Below are 22516 nucleotides of genomic sequence, written 5' to 3'. Positions count from 1 at the left end.
CACTTTATTAAAGCACATTTTGAAAGTTTTCCAAGGTAAAACATTTCATAAATTTTTAAATCTATATGAATCTGGAGGGATGCTGTTTTAAACAAAGCATGTACACAACTTGGGTAGTTCAATAAACAATGTACTTAACATTTAAATAATCTGGGGGGGGGGGGTACACATAGTACAACAATATTTACTAATTTCTTTTATTGCTGGTGTAATAAAGTGAAAGTGCCAAAGCAAACCAGTGGATACAAAGATCAACTGGCACATTTGTACTGTCTTATCGTCGTCTGCATGGTTCACTTTATATTCTGTAAATTTTTTGAAATTTTCCCTCATGCTAAAAAATGTCCAACAGTTTTGTTGATATTTGATATAGTTTACTCAGAATTATTCCACTTAATAAGATATTTTAGATTAAGATAAATGTGACAAAACATAAATGTAAGTTTCCCACTCAAGGAAAGAAGTGGTATTTCTCTCCCCCCCCCCAAATCTTGTCTTCTTTAATACTTTAGGAGAAACTGTGTACATTTTAAGCAAAAATCAGTCTGATATTAAACTTCTGATATGATAAATGTGCATAGTATACCTTGAAATGTTCTAAATTTAGCATGAATTTATGACTAGATATGAAGGCTTTATAATCTATGCAAAACAAAAAGATTATCAGTATTTACAGAAAAATCAATAAATCTTAAAAAAAAAACAATATTTTATTTCACTATCGTAAGATTGTATTATCAACTGAGATTTGGGAATGTGTATACTACACATGTCTGAGATATACATGAGTATTTACAGCTTTTGTAATTCTGCATATATGACAATATTATGTTTTTAGTCGTATATTAAAATTTCACAGTTATCAGTTAGTCTGGCAGGCAGGTCTGCTTTACACTCTTAAAGATCACAAAAAAAGCAAATCTCAAAAACATCTATCTACACTAATGTACATTTAAAATGTATAAAAATGACATTAAATTTGACTAAATTTGGCAAATGATCGGGGTTAAATGTGTAGAGATAATGTGTATAATGTATGAAGGGGAGACAACTCCACCATTGCGGAGAAACATAACGAAACGAAACATAAACATTTTGGAAACATACACTAGTATATATGATTTCATAAACAAAATTACCTACAGTGAAATTGTACATGTATGTCAGAGAGTGCATTAACATATCTTTTAAAATATTGTCTAATATTGTATCACTGCCCATTAACTGAATCGAAATTTCTATAAATTACTTTTCTAATACATATCAAAAAATTATTAAATCTCTCAAGAAAAATCAATTTCAACTGAAGGAGGATAAGGTATCTATATTTTGTTTGTATAAAATAAAAACAAGGAACCATCCATGAATTATGAAATTAAAATCATAAAACTCTGGGTTACAAAAATAAAACATTGTCAACAATACATTGTAATCAGTATTATCACTTTCATTTTCTTAAATTACAGACTGTATACCACTATTTGATACAAATTTTCCTTAAATTACAGATTGTATACCACAATATGACACAAATTTTCCTTAAATTAAAGAATGTATACCACTATATGACACAAATGTACAATTTCCTAAACATCAACACTGTTATATTGCACATGATTACTTGCTATATACAACAAGAATAGTTACATATAAACCTTGCTAACAATGTACAATTTCACACTAAAATGCACTATCACCAATAGTTTCCACGTTCTTTGTTAAATCACGTAACCAGTCCAAAATTAAGGAGCAACCATTGGTTGATTTCAAACATTGACAGTTTTAAATCAACCAATAAAAAACTTTACTTTTTTAGACTGGTTCCTGAATAATTTCTTTATAACCCTTAAACTTAGGAGTCACAGGGACAAATATTGAACACCAGTCTAAAAATAAAGTCTGAGTGGTCAATTTCAAATTGCTGGTTTTCTATGATTGACAGTTAAGCTTTATTGTCAACAATTTTTAAAATGTATCAGAATGATGATATAATTGGTACACAAAATAAGCAGACACATTAGAGTATTAATATTGCTTATTGATTATACTACATCCCAACAAAAATTATTAATCACATTTTTTAAAAGAATGATATTAGTAGATGATAAATTGATAATTTTGTAGTCTGATTACTTTTAGTCCCCAGTCACTTCAGATCTTCGTTACAATAAATGCATTTCATAAATGCAAAATTTACATCCTCACAAAATTTACAGAGTATACATATATTGCATACAACCTCTAGGATGTACTTCAATTAGAAAGCTCTCCCTTTCTTTAAAGCATTTTCAAACATTATGCTTTGTCCTCCAGTTCATACAATTACATGTATTTTCTGCCACATATACTGTCCATAAATTTTACTTGTACATGTATTTTCTTTCACATATACTGTCCTTAAATTTGAATGCAGTTTCCAGGTACAGACTATATGTGCCCCAACAGAACAGACTATTACTAACATCCATCCTCTGTCCTGATTGGTCAATCTCATATGGTATCACATTTATGGAACACAGAGTTTGATTGGTCAGAATTGATTTCTGGCATCATGCCAGTAGTCAATTTCATAATTCTGTGATTCAAAATGCCCCTGATAAATTAACAGTATTTCTATCTCCAACACAAGGCAACAGAGTTCCTTTTTAAAAAAACAAAACACAAAAAGAGTATATAGTTGAGCACTTAAGCAAAATTATGAGAGAACAAAAAAATGACAGTGAATGAGCCAAACACAAAATGAATAATTACAGAGTAGAAAAATTAGAATAACTTACAAAAGATCACAATGCATAATTATTTTAATACAAAACCCTGTACTATTTTTTTTTCTGAAAAAAAAAAAAAATGTGAAATGAAGATGAAAGTTTAACTTAAATGTTAAGAAATTCTTTGCAACTGACTTCACATTTGTTTACACATTTTTAAATACTATAAAAAGGATATTTGTAAAAAAAAAGCTCTTTCAAAGAACTTAAAAATGTGCAAAAACTTTGGGATATAACTTTACGTAGCACTAGTTACAAACACATCAACAAGCAGTACTGGCAAGTCTTTTAATACTGATCCCATTGGTCATTTTCAGAGTTGGAAACTGTATTCCTGCTGCTGATTGGTCAATTTCCAGCAGTACAATGCTACACTCTCTCTGATTGGTCAATTTTGAATTTAAGTTCCTAAATTATGTGCCCTGTTCACCAATTGGCCAAACCAGGCCTACTCAAGGTCATGAAATATATCTGACATGATGACCCTGATCTCATTGAAGAAAAGAAAACCTGAAAAAATATGTTTTATAATTTAATATAAGAGAATATATAAAAATATTTTGTTGAAATCAAATGGTACAGGAAATCAAATCAAATTTGATTACAAAATATATTTAATACAGCTCCTTAGCACTGTAAAAAGGAAATTATCCCATACATAATGATGTAAGGAGTTAAAAACATTATAATATGTGGAAAAAATGTTGTTTTTCTTGTATGACTATCATGTTAAGCTACATTATCCTTACGTAAAACATAGCTGTTATAATTTACTCCCCAGTTAATTTACACAGTAATTTCCTTTACAGATGATTGGCTTAAAGGCATGATATACTCTAAATTATCAATAATGTAAAAGTTTTTAGCTAGAACTACATTTTTCTCCCTTATTTCACAATTCAAACAACTATTATCATCATTATGTGGGCTAATATTAAGATGAAGATAAAAAAAGAGACAATAACTCATGAATTTAACACATCTTTTTTTTCTCCGTCTAAATTTCGCCTGTATCTTAATATCTGATAACGCATAGGTTTATTTTCATATTTTCCTCAGTCATAAACAAAAAGAACTTCAAACCTTGTCATTTCGTTCACACAAGAATTTCAGTTTTTGAGCTTTCTTGTGCATGAATACACCATCAAGATGACCAGTCTCAGCTGCTCGGATTTCTATTGCCTTGTTTCCCCAACCCATTATCTGTCCTGTACCAATGTATGCTGAAACATAATACAGTAAAGAAATTTTATCCCTTATTCTCTATGTTTAATTTATTAAACTTTGCTGCAATTATGACCTTCCTATGTCACCTGTATAAAAACTTGAGGATAAAAATATTTTTTTTTAGATCAGTCACAAATCTCAGCATTTTCATTGGTCAGTGTACATTCTAAGCTTGTTTCTGACAAATCGAATACCGGAGATCTGAGTTTGAGCTTAGAACATTTGTTTATAACCTCAGACCCTGAAGCTTGAATTTCCTAGCCACTTGCTCAACACTATTGGTTGCTCAAATATATTATAATGATACATTTATCTAAACTTCTAAAACTAACTCGCAATATATCCTAGTTCTATATGCAAATATGTGAAATATATTTGTAATTGTAAACAAGTATAAATCATTTTTGAATCTTTATTTTGTGTAATATATAATCTAGGGACATATAAACTAACATTGGTAAAGAAATATGGCCATTTCTGTTGTACAATCAATTTGTCTAAATGTAGATGATAATTTAAAGAATAAGAGTGAAATTGCAGACTTACCAACAGACGTGGGCAGTTCTCCCCATTGTAACACTACATTCTTTGTAACTTTTCCAGTAGAATCTACATATACACCTTCATCTAAAAACATAAAGTTTTCAATTAGCTAAATTTATTTTATATTAGTTCAATGGTAAAAACCCTAAAATCCATTTTTTTCACTAAATCAGTAATGGTGCCATGTGAAAAACATAGCTGTAAAACCTGTTGACCTTGAACCCATGACCTCTAGGTTGAGAGGCAGACAATTTAACCAGCAGGCTACCTTTATCCTTCACTTAATAAAGGTAAGAAAAATAATCATTTTATTTTGAAAGGTGAGAATTCATAAGTAGGGTTCACTCTTCCTTGATTGAAATTTAATAAAGTCATTTTTCAGGCATATCAATCTATATATCAGAATATAAGATTTAAGAAAACTTATTATACAACTTTTTGATACCTTGATCTAATATGTAACGGAGTGAAATAAAAATATTTGGTATACAAAAGGCATGGAAGAGTATCAACTTAGCAACATTTCTAATTCAAAAGTTTTAACATAGCAGAAGTATTATTTCATATAGTTCTAACATACAAAAGTTGTATTCATAAATATTTAAATTAGCAGATGTATGATTTCATAAATTTGTGAAAATTCAAGTAGAACTTACTGTCATAGCAAAGAAGAAGTTGCATTCCATTTGTGTTTGGGAGAATAACGATAGTATGTGGACATATAGGGCCATGTGTCTGTAAATACAGAGATACAATATCAGTCATGATAAATAGAATATATAAAAATCTTAAGCTGCTATCATGTGTGATCATAAATCATCAGCAATTGTGTCTAATATAAATCATCAGCAATTGTGTTATAACAAGAGCCATGTCAACATGGCCATCCCCCGCCGAATGTGTTTGCTCATTGGAAGAATGTATATGTAGTAGAGCAGAATAATTCCATTTTAAGAGGTCTTTTGGTAATGAAAACTGATGGCTATAGTGATTACAGATTTGAAACCTATGTGAATACTGATGGCTGAAAATAACAAAGGGTAATAACTGAAAAATAATGCAGGGTAGGTTATCATTCTTGTGTGCTGCATCCCTCCTCAGTAAAATCTATCAACCTATGAAGTTTCAAGTTGATACCTCAAATACTTTTTGAGAAAAAAATTGAATTGAAAAATTAAGTATGAAAAATAACAAAGGGCAATAACTCAAAAATTATAAAAGGTAGAGTTATCATTCTTGTGCACTGCACACCTCCTGAGTGAGATCTATGCACCTATGAAGTTTCATAATGATATCTCAAAGGCCTTTTGAGTTATGCTCTGGACAAAAATTAATTTTGAAAAATAAAAAAAGGGCAATAACTAAACAATTATGCAGGGTAGAGTTATCGTTCTTGTGCACTGCACTCTTCCTCAATGAGATTCATCCACCTATGAAGTTTCAAGTTGATACCTCAAATACTTTTTGAGATAAGCTCCGGACAAAATAGTATGAAAAAGAACAAAGGGCAATAACTCAAAAATTGTACAGGGAAGAGTTATCATTCTTGTGCACAGCATTCCTCCTCAATAAAATCTATCCACCTATGACATTTCATGTTGACATCTCAAACACTTTTGAGTTATGCTCCACTCAGGTGAAAAATTAAGTATGAAAAATAACAAAGGGCAATAACTCAAAAATTATGAAAGGTAGAGTTATCATTCTTGTGCACTGCACACCTCCTGAGTGTGATCTATGCACCTATGAAGTTTCATGTTGATATCTCAAAGGCCTTTTGAGTTATGCTCTGGACAAAAATAAATTTTGAAAAATAACAAAGGGCAATAACTCAAAAATAATGCAGGGTAGAGTTATCATTCTTGTGCACTGCACTCCTCCTTAATGAGATCCATCCACCTATGAAGTTTCAAGATGATACCTCAAATACTTTTTGAGATAAGCTCCGGACAAAATAGTATGAAAAAGAACAAAGGGCAATAACTCAAAAATTTTACAGGGAAGAGTTATCATTCTTGTGCACAGCATTCCTCCTCAATAAAATCTATCCACCTATGACATTTCATGTTGACATCTCAAACACTTTTGAGTTATGCTCCACTCGGGTGAAAAATTAGGTATGAAAAATAACAAAGGGCAATAACTCAAAAATTATGAAAGGTAGAGTTATCATTCTTGTGCACTGCACACCTCCTGAGTGAGATCTATGCACCTATGAAGTTTCATTTTGATATCTCAAAGGCTTTTTGAGTTATGCTCTGGATAAAAATTAATTTTGAAAAATAACAAAGGGCTATTACTCAAAAATAATGCAGGGTAGAGTTATCATTCATGTGCAATGCACTCCTCCTCAATGACATCCATCCACCTATGAAGTTTCAAATTGATACCGCAAATACTTTTTGAGATAAGCTCTGGACAAAATAGCATGAAAAAGAACAAAGGGTTATAAATCAAATATTTTATAGGGAAGAGTTATTATTCTTGTGTGCAGCATTCCTCCTCAATAAGATCTATCCATCTATGACATTAATGTTGACATCTCAAACACTTTGAGTTATGCTCCACTCAGGTGAAAAATTAAGTATGAAAAAATAACAAAGGGCAATAACCTAAAATTATGAAAGGTAGAGTTATCATTCTTGTGCACTGCACACCTCCTGAGTGAGATATATGCACTTATGAAGTTTTATGTTGATATTTCAAAGGCTTTTTGAGTTATGCTCTGGACAAAAATAATTTTGAAAAATAACAAAGGGCAATAACTCAAAAATTATGCAGGGTAGAGTTTTCATTCTTGTGCACTGCACTCCTCCTTAATTAGGTCTATCCACCTATGAAGTTTCAAGTTGATAACTCAAATACTTTTAGAGATATGCTCCGGACAAAAATGTCGGACGGATGGACGGACGGACGGAAGGACGGAGACTATTTCTATATCCCCCGACGCCTTTTCGGCGGGGGATAATAAATCATCAGTGATCCTGTTATAATCAATCATCAGCAATTGTGTCTAATATAAATCATCAGTGATCATGTGTAATGTAAATAAATCATTTGAAAACACGTTTAAAGCAAACATGTATAAAACCCACTTACATGTAATCTTAACTATATTTTTTCTTGAAATTCTCTTAAATTTTTTTGTAAATTGCCAAAGTTATAAAGGGGCATTACTCCTTAAAACATTGCCTTTAGTACAATGACCCTTGTTTACAACGATAATTTATTACTTGAGTTTCATATTGATAGCTTTGATTGTTTTAATAGTTTTAAATTTTTTCATTCCACTTAAAAAGCAATTTTGACAAAAAAAGGGGCATAACTCCTAAAATATAGCTTTAAGAATTATCCCCTCGTCTTCCAACTTCAACAATATCAGTTTTGTGTCAGTATCTTTACAAATGTTTGATTTATAGGCTACATGAGAGTTTTTGCAAGACACTGAAATGCCAATGGCTTCGCAGCAATCAAAATGGCTTGACATTTTCTTTGGAAACAGGCTAGTGAAGAAATGTGTCACATTTTGAAAGCAGATATTTGACTGTGTGTAAAGATGCAGATATTTGACTGTGTGTAAAGATGCAGATATTTGACTGTGTGTAAAGATGCAGATATTTGACTGTGTGTAAAGATGCAGATATTTGACTGTGTGTAAAGATGCAGATATTTGACTGTGTGTAAAGATGAACTTACATGCTGGGGAATGTACAGGTCATACAATGTTGCCGTGTCAACATCAACAGCATGGAAACCAGTCTTAGACCCGTATAAAACCTTTAACCTTTGACCCTCTTCTACTGTTAGGTCAACTACCAAAGGTCGCTGAGCAAGGTCACCAAATGACTGAAATTAAAATAAAGAGCAAACATAAATATAAACAGCTTAGAATTTTCAAATGATTGACACACAACAACAATACCTTAAAATATTTCATCAAATTGTGTTAACTATTTAGAAATATGCACCAGTACACCATAGAAAGTGGTAGTGGTGTTGGTAGTTTTCACTCTGGATCTCTACAGTGAGCAAAATAAAATTTATCAAGAGTTCAGTTCAGCAACCGCATCATTCCTGGGCTGGCTGTCAAGCACTTTACCAGTACTAGTTGCCTTCACTTTCAAGGAACTGATAACTTCTGTACAAACCAGAGCAAAGGTAAAGTGCTAATCACCATAGAAAGGATTTCATGATCAATCACAATGTGACTTGCATCGCCCGGGAATCAAACCAGGGTCACCTGATCCACAGTCTCACGCTTAACCTATTGAGCTAACCATACGGCTATGCACCACGGTATTTTTAAAGCATTTGATTTATATAAAGTGGTTCATTGAACGCATTAAATACATGAATATTGATAAACATCACAAATAAAATGCATAAATAATTATATGGATATCACTGGTAACATATGTTCTAGTATTTGTTTTGATATCCATAATTTTTACAGAAAGTTTTGTATTAACCTTTTTTCCTATGTATAGAAATAATAATAATAGTGTAAAATAATTCTTACCTTAAAAGCCATGAATTTGTGGTAAGGTTTCGGGGCCCAGGCGTAAATTTCTATACTGTCCCTTAGGGCTATCACAAGGAATTTTATCTTCTCATATTTTACTGAAGAAAAGGAAGAAAAAAATCTTATAAAAAACATATATTGCTCATGTTAAACGTTTTGTTCATGACATCAGTAAAGAACTAGTCTGTACATTGCTGCAGTCAGTTTGTCATCTACCTAACCCACCTGCTGAAACCCAAAATGTTCAGCTTTTGTCACCTGTATAGTATGACTATCCTGCAGTCCAATAAAGCTCCATAATTTTGGTAATTGGTATTTCTGCATTTTCATAACCTTTTAAACTTTGAATGGACTGTACCAAATTCAAAGCTAGGCATGTCCATTGTAGAATTTAGGGGGTAAAGGGTTCAAATTTTCAATTAAAGATTTAATCCACTGTTCTCTGGCAGGAGTAAGACCTACATGTATACCTCCAGCATACATGGCTTACATGATTTCCTATGCAGTCTCACCTGTCTTTATATCATGGGCTACCCAATTCTAGCTTTACAAGCTTCTCTATGCAATCTCACCATGTATACCTTCAGCTTCTAAAATCTAGCTTATATATAAATTGGACACTGTATAATATAAACCAATGTTAATTTTGAAAACCCTTTTAAACTTTTATTGGAGAGTTTCTTAATGAGTGTTACATAATTACAACATGGCAGAGACACTATATACCATTATATGTCTCTGAACATTGTGATCACATATTTATTCTAAAATTTAGAAAAAAACATAATTGCAAAATTTAAAATATTTTAGAAACAATATTATCACTTAATTAATACAAATTAATAATATCACTTTGCCATCTATCTGAAACTGTCAACAACATCCATTATTTAATTAAAACTCAAGAGTAAAGAACTCTATCATTTCTATCAAAAACAAACTTATTTTATCATCCGTCATGTCCCTTGAATCCACCATAAAACACATAAAACAAACTTTTATATATTTTAAGTCTCAATAGACAAAACTCAGTAACATATTACCATAGCAACCAACTTACCAATTTTAAAATGAACACATCCCTCCAATTCTCCCACGTTCACCCAACCATTTCTCTTGTCATTCTGTAGACAATAGAAAATAATAAATGTATAATATAGGAAAATGGCCCATAAAATATCTTACTTTTAGATTGGTTAAGGAATGGCAGGCTCATGTCTGAAAATATTCTTTGAAATGGTTAATTACACTGTACTTTCTTCCCTTCCTTTTGTAAGATATTAATCAAAGCTGGATTTTTATAAAATATAACATAGGTAACCGTTTACACACATTTTTACATTTATTTACTCAATTAAATGGATATTTGAATTTGTTTATTTTGTTGACTTCTGGACTTTATTTAAATCTGATAAATAATCCAAAATTCTGCATCACTTTAAACTATATTTTGCCAGAAGCAACTGTCAACTCCCCAATCCCTATCCCCCATGTTAAAAATGCAGGACAGAAATTAGCATCATTCAAAGTGTCCTCAACCATACTCTTACTAAGAAAATAACCTTTAGTACCCTAAGCAGGGACGGCAAAACCAATTGGTAGATTCATACTTTGACCTTTTATTTAAATAACAATAGATTTAACCACAAACATTGATATACAAAATGTTGTGGTGAAATTCTTATTGTATCCACTAATTTAAACATAAGAAATGGACAAGTCAGGAATCTATGCATTGCCCCTATTACACCGGGTTACTTTGTCCCACAGCTTATAAAGACAATTTACATTATAGATATCATACAGACAAGTAAAAGTATGTTCCAGATAAAAACTGACAAGTAAGAACAAATCAGTTTTCCTGCACCTTGCAGTAAGTATCTGAGAGTATTTTTTTGTTGATAATTTACCAAACAGCAAAATATAAATACGGTCATAATCCTTACCCCTTCTGACTTGAAGATCTTTGACTTTAACCACGAGAGATAGTAGACTCGTATTTTGTTCTTCTTGCCGGAGATGGTAACCAGAATATTCTGGTTTTCCAGTACCTCCATCTGCTGGAACCGTCGTCTACTGATTAACGAGTACACTGTCAATGGAAAAATATATCAAAATTATATACTTATATAATATAAATGTACTTTCCTCAGGTTACTATTTATACAATAATTCTACTGAATCTCATTTTATATTTGGTTCAATATCATATTATGCTATTTTCCAGTCTAATACAGTTTCTCACCTCTTTATACAATTTTTTCATACAAATTTCCCACCTCTTTATACATCTTTTCCAACTTTGTTACTCAATTTTTCCAACCTCATTACATAATTATTCCAACTTCCTTACACAACTATTACAACCTCGTTATACAATTTTTCCAACCTTATTATACAATGTATGGTATTCAAGGCACACTAAACCTCGGAAATGAATATTTTTTCACTTTTTCATTTTTGCAAGTTTTGACAAGAGAAGATTTCTTCAGAGCAATGAAAACAAAAAAAGAAGGTGAAAATTGCAGACTTAGTTTGATTGTGCTTGCTCATGGGAAATTAAAAAGAATTAAAGTGTCTCTGTAACTAATTCTTATAATTGCGAACATTTACACCTACCTTTGCCTTGTCCACTTCTATCTAACAACATGAGACCACTATCTGTACCTATCAATAAATTCACACCTGAAAAATATCAAATATATCTCACTTTACACATGTTTACACAATATTTACTGACAAAATTAGGAGGCTTCCTGCTTATAAAAGTTTTGAAGAATTATTGTCTTAGAGTCAGTCTCTTACAGTCTAAGAGTAAGCTTCACCAACCTCTTTATAATAAATATGGATCAGTATTCACAATTCATACAATGTTTAATTAATAACAAACACAAAATAAACAAAATATGCGCAACTAGGGATGGTACTGCATGATCACTCCTGTGAAGTTTCATTGAAATCTGTTCAGCACTTTGACCTGTAGAAGCCGGAAAAGCTGAATGCAGATGGATGGACAGGCAGACAGACAGATGTATGGACAGGCAGACAGCGAAGGCAACAACAATATGTCTCCCAAAACATAATCATCTTCTTTATACAAACTTTCTCTTTCAGGGAGAATGACTTTTTTCTATTCAATTGACATCCAAATGACCTACATACAACCTTTGCCATAATACAAACACGTGATACATAAAACATTCATAATAAAAACATTCAAAATACCAAAACAGTATATGTCATTTTTTATTTAACAGACACTTATTCAGTATGACGTAATTGTAATGTGGTAAAAAAATATAATTAATGAAATATCACCTTATTGCATGAAAGTAATATCAAGGGAGTCATTGTAACATTGAAAATAATTAAAGAAGTCCCTAAAGACAACTTTACACATAACATCAATTTCTAAATGTTATGTTTTGCTTAATTTCACATATGTCATCCATCAGTGAATCCACCTACATGTACAAGTTACAAAATATTTTGCCAATTTCATCTGATCATTTGGCAAGCTTCAAGGTGACAAAGACTTTTTTGTTATTCCATGTCAGACAGACGCTTATATGAATTCAATACACTAGAGGTTGTGAAATATGCCAAGCTTTCGTGAGATTATGATGGATGATTGAGTTTAAAAGAACTTTGTCATCTCTGGAAAAGCTCAATTGTATTTTGTTATTTTGAGATCAGGAATTTTTGTACCATCAGTTAACAAGAGTTGCAAGTTCAACAGTACCTAATTATTTAACTGCTTGATAGTGTAATAGTCTAAAAGACAACAATTTGTAATATAATTTAAAGAGGAAATAACTCAGTAAAGATCTATGCTAGAGTTATGAGTCTCAGATATAATATCCAACACATGAGTGAAGTTTAAAATGAACATGCTCAGTGGTTAATGAATAATTCAGTTGCACGTAAACCTTGAACCAAGTGTTACACTGATATTGATAAAAGATAAATATTGAAGACAAGATTATCAGTTTTTAAACAATAACGTAGATAGCCTACCCCATAATGAAGCACATAAAATATCGGAATTGAATCTCTTTTTGTATTTTCTGATTTCCGGGGTATCTGACGTCGCCTCCTGGGTCTGCGCCGGAGTAACGTTTACGTTGATCTGAGACCCGCGTCGTGACTGACTCGACTGACTTGACTGAGAACCAACTGTTGAACCACTGCTCGCACCAAACCCAAATGCCGAGAAAGACCTCTGGTGGCGCATAGATGGTGTCTTACTTACAGCTTGGCGATACTGGAATACAAAAATGTTTGAAAATAAAGTCCATTGCAACAACGAACTAAGACCCGATTTAATTTTTGTATAACAGCCATACATAGGTTTTTAAATAAAAATCTGATATTCATAACAAAAGTTACATAGAAGCTGGTAAACAAAGTTGCTTTATTCAATACAAAATTTAACATAGAAAGTATATATAAATACAAACTAAAATTTCATCTTTTCTTCTATACATTTCCAATACATATCATCACCAAAACTATTGCACCAGTCCAAAATAAAAATATCAGTCATTAAACTTTAGTCTCCAGTTTCCTTTCATTACCTTAAGACCCTGTTACAAAATACGCTAATTTTTTTTCTCTATTTTCCAGCCCCTGACACATTTTGATTCCCCCATCTCCCTATTTGTTGACTCCTCTGACAACAGTTTATGGATTAAGGTACAATTGCTTTGGTTTAATAAAACAATAAAATTATACAATAAAGGTAATGAACATATAAACACCAATCAGCAGTTACAATGTGTGTTTTGCTTACAGTTGATTGTTTATAAAGACATGGTCAATCACAATTAATGAAATGTTTGTTCGAAAAATTATTGAAATATCTGCATGGAATTACTAAAATTATTGCATGAAATTACTTCTGAAATGGTTGGATGCATGAAACTGAAATTCTTAATTGAAATAACTGAAAACTCTTTTTATTAAAATTACTGAAATGTTTGCATGAAATGACTGTTATGTCTTCATGAAATTACTGTAATTGTTGCATAAAATTACTGATATAGTTGGTTTAAATTATCAAAATTATTGCATGAAAGTACTGAAATATCTACATGAAATATTTGCATGGATGTTCTGAAATATATGCATGAAATTACTTAATTGGTTGCATGAAATTGATTAAATTACTGCATGAAATTATTGGAATGCCTGCATAAAATTACTGAAATGGTTGCATGAAATTACTGATTGAAAATATATATGTTCATTACCTTAACTTTGAAAAACTACATAAAACATTGTACAAACCTCCAACAAAATGCTACATTACTAAACAATAATATAATCCTTGACTATATACATACAATAAACATATATGACACTAAGAAAACAAAGGAATATATACAAGTCTAATTACAAAATCAATTCCATTTTCAACAAAATGGGACCAATATATAAGCACAATGCCATGCAAAGCAGAATAACAATATGGATGCATCCGATATAAACATTATTAATATTTTATTATAAGTAACAGAGATATCATCTGAGAGTAGAGTTTATTTAGGAATTTTATCTTATGGCTTTTTTAATGGAAAGAAAGACAGACAGACGGACATACACTCACTGCCATTGTGATTTATATAGCAAGTCCAGTTTATGACAAGTTTATTGGAAGTTTCTATAGAATAAAGTTTCCATTAAATTTAAAGGAGATTCTAAATTCTGAAAATAAAAGAAGAATGAATTTTGCCGTAAGTTGTCAACAGTTGTCTAAATTAAATCAAAATGCAGGAATGCCTCAGAAATAATTCATTTAAAACCTTTCTTATGTATTTCTCTAACATGAATTTTGTCATCAAGCAGAAATGACATTCTCCTATTATTGTGTTAGCCAAAATAAATCTATATATAATTTTATCCCTTCTCAAAGAATTTCAAGTTCCATAGAAAATTATGGATTCATGAATAAATATCTATTCATTAAAAGACTTCCCATTGAATTTATTGTCACGTAATATTAGTCTTTTTTCTAGCTTCTCAAGAAAAACCAATATGTTATGACAACGGATCCAGCATTTTCAATAACATATTTCAAAGAAATTACCGTACACTATCAGAAACAAGAGCCAAAAATTTATAACACCATTGAGAAAGGGTAAGACAGCAAAATTTGCAGAACATTAGCATGCATGGAAATTTGGAGGAGGGGGCATTTTTTTTTCTCCGTACTACAGGATCAGTCTGCTAATGTACATCATTTTTCACTATACATTGATCATATGTATACCTTCTAATAAGCACTCTACTTGAATATAATGATGAAGATAATAAAGTAGATTTGTAGAATATCAGTGTTGCCCATCTCTCCCATGGATTTTTATTTTAGAAATGAACTAGACAGTCATGTGTCGATAGGACACCAATGACGTCAGTCTATGATCTAAGGATGTAAAATCTATATCGATCCCACATAAAAATATCTGTCACTAACACTATGCCATGAAAAAAATATAAATATATGTAAAAATATTTCACCTATTTTTTTCTTGGTTTTAATTATCAGCATTCAGTAACATATTTTTTTTATAAACCTGTGCACTGCCATAATTGCTAACAAACAAGGTGCATTTATTAGAAGGTATACAATCAAAAGCTTACAATGTAACATTCTCTATTTACAAAACAATTTTTTCACTATTCTATCAAAAAAGTAAATCCCTACTCATGATGAATTTTACAATGCCCTTAAAATTTGTTAACAAAATAACATTCTACAAAAGTTAAGCAGTAGGATCCTTGTAGCGGTAACTGGTGCAAAATGTTTGAATCTCAAAGCGAGCGTGACATATCAAAAATATACAACCATACTTTGTAAACAACTATACCTCTACTCTTCCAGGAGTTAATTTGCCCTTTAAATAATAGACAAATTATTTTTATTAACATACATTTTTAATCGCCCTGTCATTCATAGACTTTGCAGCTACAGTACCAATAAAATATTGAAGCCAAAATTGTTTGGTTTTAGCCACAACTAAGGAGCTCGGTCAGCTTGACTTATAGGTATATTCTAGCAGTTTTCATGATACTTATGACTTGTGGAAACTTTCCAGTGTGAATAGTGATATCCTTACACCTAATAAAGGGCAGTTTCAAAATGGATTTTAGACAAGACCATTAAGGAGATTCAGTAGGTCAAAGTAAAGCAAGATACTGTCTGGAAATATAAATCAGTAAAAATATCAAAAAAAATAATTCTTTGAATTGAATGAGCTGCAGAGTTCCGTATATTAAACCGTAACTTTCACTGGTTCTGAAACCACAATATAAACCATTTGATGGACACAGTATGCTTATACATCTAAAGGGGATGTTTATTTTAGCCACACATACAATATAAAGGTCCCTTGGTGACTTTCTAGCAAAGTATCATATAGCAGTATTCAAATCCTTTCCCCTAGCTACTAAATTATTAAACAAAATATCTTAATTATATGAAAAGATGAATGCAAATCATTCTTTTCAGTTTGAATCAATCTGTATTTTAAATTCCTTTAGAACAGACATCTACATAATTATACATTTTTATTTCTTCCTTACTTTTTTCTATCCTTATGTTCTCAATAATAATTCTACATGTAAGCAGAAATAGATTTTTGCTCTATCTATTGTAAAGAATAAATCTTGGTAAAGAAAGGCACTGATTAAATGTAGCCTATGTAAGGGGGAAAAAATCTACATGATAATGAAAAGAAATGAAATATTATGGAAACGGAAATAATATCATATATCCCGACTGGTACAGGAATATATCAATCACTGTTGATTCATTAATTGAAAAGGGAGAAATATATATATTATAAATGTAGAAAACTTGATTATGAATTTTGAGCTTCCATCAATATGGAAATACTTTACCAAGGGAGGTAATTAGTTTCAGTCTTGACAAGGGAAGTAACTGTGAATTAATTGGTTCAAATTTTCTACAGGGAAGTAATATTGCTACAAATTAAATATTCAAGGGAGGTAATTTTCACCAAGAAAGAATTTTGTTTAATTGCTTTCATTAAAATTTCAGTTACATTTTACAGGTCTATTTTCATTATCAAAGAGTAATGTTTACATTCACTGAATTATGAAGAAGTATAAAACCGTTTATTCAAGTGAATTGATATTATTTCTTCAGTCAAAGATAGATATAAGGATATATTCATAATTACAATTTTCTCTTTTTTTCCATAATTTTTTCAGTCACTGGTATACAAAACAATTTGTTACAGTCTGGTAGACAAGGGTCAACATGACCATTTCAGATGCGGTAAATAATTTATTTTTCAACTTTAACATTAAACAATGTATTATCATGCTAAGTTCAGGAGTTTATTAATTATAACATTTCTTTTAAATCGATCAAAGCCTAATCAGTTATCATGTTGTATTTGTAAATAATTTTCATTAAATTTAGATAAATTAGATAGAAATCTTATTTCCTTGTACTTGTCCATTAATTAGCAAGAAAAATCAAGTCAGTTTTGCCATTGTTTAGAGAGAAAATTCTGTAAGATTGAGAGAGTTAATCTTGTTAACCAGAGCTTTTTAGTTATTTCTGGTAAGGGTATGGTAGTGGGTTTTCACATGAAGCCTTTTAAAGCATGTACCATACAGTGTGTCCAGTTAAAAAATGAGATTCCATTACACAGAGTGTTAAGTATTTGATTAAATAACTCAAGATATGATGATATATGATTTGCCATCCATAAATGTTACTTTTTAATATTAATTTTCATTTCTATCTATTTAATAAATTGTGAAGAAAAATCATCAGTAAACAAAGGCGAAATAAATAATATGCTATGTATTTTTGTTTTATGTCATACAAGATAGCTACATTTTTTGTATTACAAATAAAATTTCAAAACACTTATTACTTTCATTTATATCCTAAGAATGAATTTCAAAACTATTTTTTTTTCATATTTATAATTATATAATATATGAATTATATTTATAATTATGTAATATACAAATTGTCATATTCAAACATCATAAATGAATGGCATTATGATTATGAAATGTAAATCTGCTAATGGTAAGAACCTGAAGGTTGTTTGCTGCCAATTTCCTTAGCTGAAAATACACATATACTTCCTACCTCAGTATAAAAAAAATCTCAAAAACATTTTTATTTAAAATTAACAACATGAAAATACATTTAGATCATGCATAATACATGTAATTGTCATATAGTTTACCACTGATGTCATAATTACAAGAAATAAAGGTGGACAATATGGACTGATGTGGTTGGGCTGGGCTTATAATGAAATAAAACCCAATCATGTTTAACTTTTGGATATTTTGTTGTTGTTTTTTTTAATGAAAAACAGTCAAGCCATTTGTGTTAAAGTTTTATAAATAAATTAAAAGATATACATACATAATCTTTACAGCATTTAATACAATAATTATTATTTAGTATTAATTTTTTTTCAACACAATCATCTTTGTTTGTTTTTCCAGTATTTATGCTGACTTCAAAACAAACTTTTGAGAATGTATGACTTAAGAGAAAGTCAGTTTCACATTATTGGAAAAAAATAACTCTTATATGTGGATATGCTTGATATTCAGGGGCTATAACTTTACACAGTAATAACTGATAGTGCAAGAACAATTTATCTGGTACTTGTCTACCAATAAAATGAATAATATTTAAAGGACAGTATCTTAAAGCAAGATGGTCTTTCAGCAAAGGTTCGACTTTCTTGAACTAAGAGGTTGTAATTTCAAGGCAGTGTCATTTTGATGTATAATATATGAGCCGCATCAGGACAAAACCAACATAATGCATTTGCGACCAGCATGGCAGCCAGCATTTGCGACCAGTCTGCGCGGTTGCACAGGCTGGTCTAGATTCATGCTGGTCGCAAACACACTATGTTGGTTTTGTCGTGACGCGGCTCATATAATTTTGGAACAATATTGATCAGCACTGACTCCTTGTTTTTAGTAAGTCATTTTAAACTGTACTTTTAAAGGGACACCACCAAGTGCATGGGTGCAAGTTAAAAATTTTGAAAAACCTGAACTATTTGTTTGGGGGCCTGGGGGCCGCAAGGGCCCCCGGTGGGTCCAGGGCAACGCCCGGCCAGGGGTCCAGGGGGCCGGAGTCCCCCGGAAGCTCCTGCATTATAGCACATTTGAAGGCCTAAAATGCAATTCCCTTGAATGATTACATGCCAGATAACATACATACTGTAGTATAGTATTTTCACTTGAATATTGCTCACATAATTATTTTCTTCTTTTCTCTCTCATTTTCTTAATTATAATATAAACAAAAAACATTTCAACACAAAAAGAAATGTGCATTCATATATTGTTTCCACTATTTAATATTGTGGTTCCAACAGTAAAGAGTGATAAAACAAACCAATATATAAATAAATTGAAAATTGAGTTGATTTGTAACGAGTTTACGTTTTAATTAGGGCTGAGCTGACCCTGATTCCATACAAACAATAATTTTTTTTCAAAAAAGATAATTAAAACAAGCCTGGTTATGTTTCACAGTAAGTTTGTTTTTCATATGGTTTGGATCGTCTGCGTGCATTTATTATTTTTTTCCCGCTGGATCCATACTTGATGGATTTTCTACATACAGTGCAGAAAGCTACGCCGGAAACGTCTGGCTTTTCCAGCCAGTTTCCGTAGTTATCCCCGTTTCGATCACATACAGACAACCATTCCCATCTCCATTTATTTTTTGAGGTCTTCTCGAAATCTTTTGTATTAAATCCTTCGTGTAGAAACTTCATTTTGACTAACAAATTGGGTAGCACACCACAGTAATGTAAGCCACAGCTTCGAATGGCCAGGGAGGATTTCTTGGATATAGTGAATATTCTGGATTTAAATGACTGGTTGTCTTTAAAATGCATTTTCAGCATAAAATTTGTTTTTGTGACATCTAATATGATCACTGGCAAATTCGAAAACATGGCCAGAAATCACATGCTGTTGATTATGAATGTCAAGGCCGCCATTTTTTGTAAACATTGCTTTTATACAGCATGCACGGTAAAAAGAAGTCATTTTACAGGGGGGTACAAACTTTTAGCAGTAGCAAAAAATCTACAAGGTTGAGGACTAGTTTCTTTGTGATATTTTGCATGTATAGGGAGTTGCTAAAGCAGAGACGGTGTTCCTTTAGCCTGTAAATTTGCAGAAATTTTTTGCCAGAGGGTCGAAATGTGTTGTTTTGGGTCTCGGGCCACTGTAGATTTTGGGCTTCAACGGAATGAATTGCAAATTTTTTGACTGCCTGCCTATTGCAGATGGGATAATTTCTTTGTAGATTTGCAATCTTATGTCATATATGTTCTCAACAAAATGTGTTTTCTTTTTCCAGGTTGTGTAGTTTGGTATCAGCATTATTAGACGTATTGCTTGTAGGACATTGACGGCAGGAACTTGAAATTAACTGTGGAGTGCTACCTTGTACAATTACTTTCTGTTTACATATTACTCTGAAGCCGAATCGGTAACGAAGCCGCTTTTTCATTGGATGATTATAATTAGCACGCCAATCTAAATCGTTGTAATAAATTCACGGATAAAATTGCATGCCGGGATTAATAATACATTTTTTCGTAAACATCTCGTATATCTTCGGAAACTATCGGCAGTTTCCGCGAAAGTTTACTATTGACGCTTCGAGAACAACGGTGAGTATCCGTATGTTATATAGCGTTCTCGATTATGAACTTCTAATCGGTGGTACTTCTCAGTTTGAAAGAGTAGACCCGCACCATACCCCTCCAAATATCTCAACGGATTTACGTGATTTGCAAAAATGATCCCTCCGGCACGTGAAAAACCGGAACTTCCGGCAATGCCGGAAAACTTGCACCCATGCAAGTGTTTTTGTTGTTGTTTTTTTGACATAATGGAAAATATTTTTCCTGAGATTTTGTAACTTTTAAGATAAATTTCAAGCTGTAAAAGGAATTTCAACCTTTCAAAGCATACACACTACCCTGTATGAAATGGCAACCCCTCTAACAAAATGAGATTTGAAAATAAATGGTGTAAGCGAAGGGAGATTACCTTTACCAGAAAAATAAGCATTATGGGAGTAACATCAGATCAAAGCATTATGGATAGAAGATCTTTGCAAGTATTTTGCTCCCAAATGACTTGATATTTTACATGTTACAGTGTTGCTTTTAACTACGGTATATTTTTGTCATTCATAATCAATTGTTAACATACAGTGTACATAGCGTCCTACACTACTTCTTTTGAGATGAAAAACGTTTTATAAAAGCCATCAGCATGCATACTGTATATTGTATTTTCGTGCACATACATTTCCTAACTTAGATACAGTGGGAAATCGTTATAATTTTTTTCTTTTTTAACTGTGTCAACCTTAAGATTTCCTTAAAAGAAGCAAAAAAAACAAAATTTATCACATAACAAAGAAACTGACGCTTGTTTTTTTTTTTATTAAGAACAAGATAGTTTTGACAATATTCTTGCTTGATGATAATTTCCGAGGGTAAGAGCCATAGATGTCAGATGCTATTCACTTAAGGCATCATTTTTCGTGTTAAAGTACTTGTCCAGCCAAAATTTGGGAATTGATTTTGTGCAAAAATGCATGTATCCTACTTGGAATTTAGTAGGCCTACATTTTTTGTCTAATTTATAGTAAAGGATTTGTTATTGTATACATTAGTTAATTTACTAGATGTAAAAATCTGGTGTTACATCAACCTTGAGTCCAACAGTCATAGTTATAGTATATCTCATCAGCCATAAGTCTAACAATCATATTTTTAGTATTATGTTCAATATTTCCAGCGACATTTAAAAAAAAATCATTTGTTTAGTAATGATGAAACTGGAACATACAAGACATTCCTCATAGCTATAATCCTTAATTCTTCAATAATAGACATTAGATTATGTTGTTTTATCTATGTTTCTTTTTTATCATTAATAAAGCTCTTTATTTGTCAAGGTCACTGCTCTTTATAATTCATTATTGTAAGATAAAATAATAAACATATAAAACTATGAACATGTTTACTAAACGTACCTCGTCAGATGTAGTTTTGTCCTGGGGTCTCTGGCCAGGAGCCGGTGGAGATCTAGACTGTGGCGGGGTGTGAGGAGGTAACAAGTCTGGAAGGACTCCACTACTGGCACTGTGACGGGGTGACTGCATTGCTGTTGAAGAAAGAAAAACATCATTACATGTAAGATATTCAATGATGCTCTTGCGATTCTTAACAAACAATATACTCCTTAAATGCAAAATCTTGTATTTTTCTAAAGATACTGTTTTTCTTTGTTACGGATAATCTGTAGTGATATTATAAAAGAAAAATAAGCAAATGGTTCACTTCATGAGGATTTCAACATAGTCTCACAATTCCTAATAATTTCTTGACTTTCAACATTT

General features: G+C 31.5%; 1 protein-coding gene across 7 annotated transcripts in view; it reads right to left on the bottom strand.

Annotated features, from left to right (window-relative positions):
- Positions 1-481: 481 nt before the first annotated feature.
- LOC132739694 (mitogen-activated protein kinase kinase kinase kinase 4-like) overlaps positions 482-22516 on the bottom strand; it is a 96961-nt gene continuing 74926 nt past the window's right edge. For 4 of the 7 annotated variants that reach the window (XM_060727455.1, XM_060727456.1, XM_060727460.1 and 1 more), the window contains 13 exons: positions 22151-22281; positions 18142-18171; positions 15930-15956; positions 13078-13324; positions 11680-11745; positions 11007-11152; positions 10121-10184; positions 9058-9158; positions 8235-8384; positions 5195-5273; positions 4542-4622; positions 3852-3991; positions 482-3278 (listed from right to left, as the gene is read on the bottom strand). In XM_060727455.1, the coding sequence (XP_060583438.1) occupies positions 3195-3278; positions 3852-3991; positions 4542-4622; positions 5195-5273; positions 8235-8384; positions 9058-9158; positions 10121-10184; positions 11007-11152; positions 11680-11745; positions 13078-13324; positions 15930-15956; positions 18142-18171; positions 22151-22281 (1346 nt within the window). In that variant the 3' untranslated portion in view covers positions 482-3194. The remainder of the gene's footprint in view (positions 3279-3851; positions 3992-4541; positions 4623-5194; positions 5274-8234; positions 8385-9057; positions 9159-10120; positions 10185-11006; positions 11153-11679; positions 11746-13077; positions 13325-15929; positions 15957-18141; positions 18172-22150; positions 22282-22516) is intronic. The other 3 variants (XM_060727457.1, XM_060727458.1, XM_060727459.1) reach the window with 3 other exon arrangements.

The sequence above is a fragment of the Ruditapes philippinarum genome, unplaced genomic scaffold, assembly GCF_026571515.1.
Source record: "Ruditapes philippinarum isolate M1 unplaced genomic scaffold, ASM2657151v2 ctg4618_1_1_1_1, whole genome shotgun sequence".
NCBI lineage: Eukaryota > Metazoa > Mollusca > Bivalvia > Venerida > Veneridae > Ruditapes > Ruditapes philippinarum.
Note: the sequence above shows the minus strand (reverse complement) of the source record. Positions and strands in the feature narration are given on the sequence as shown.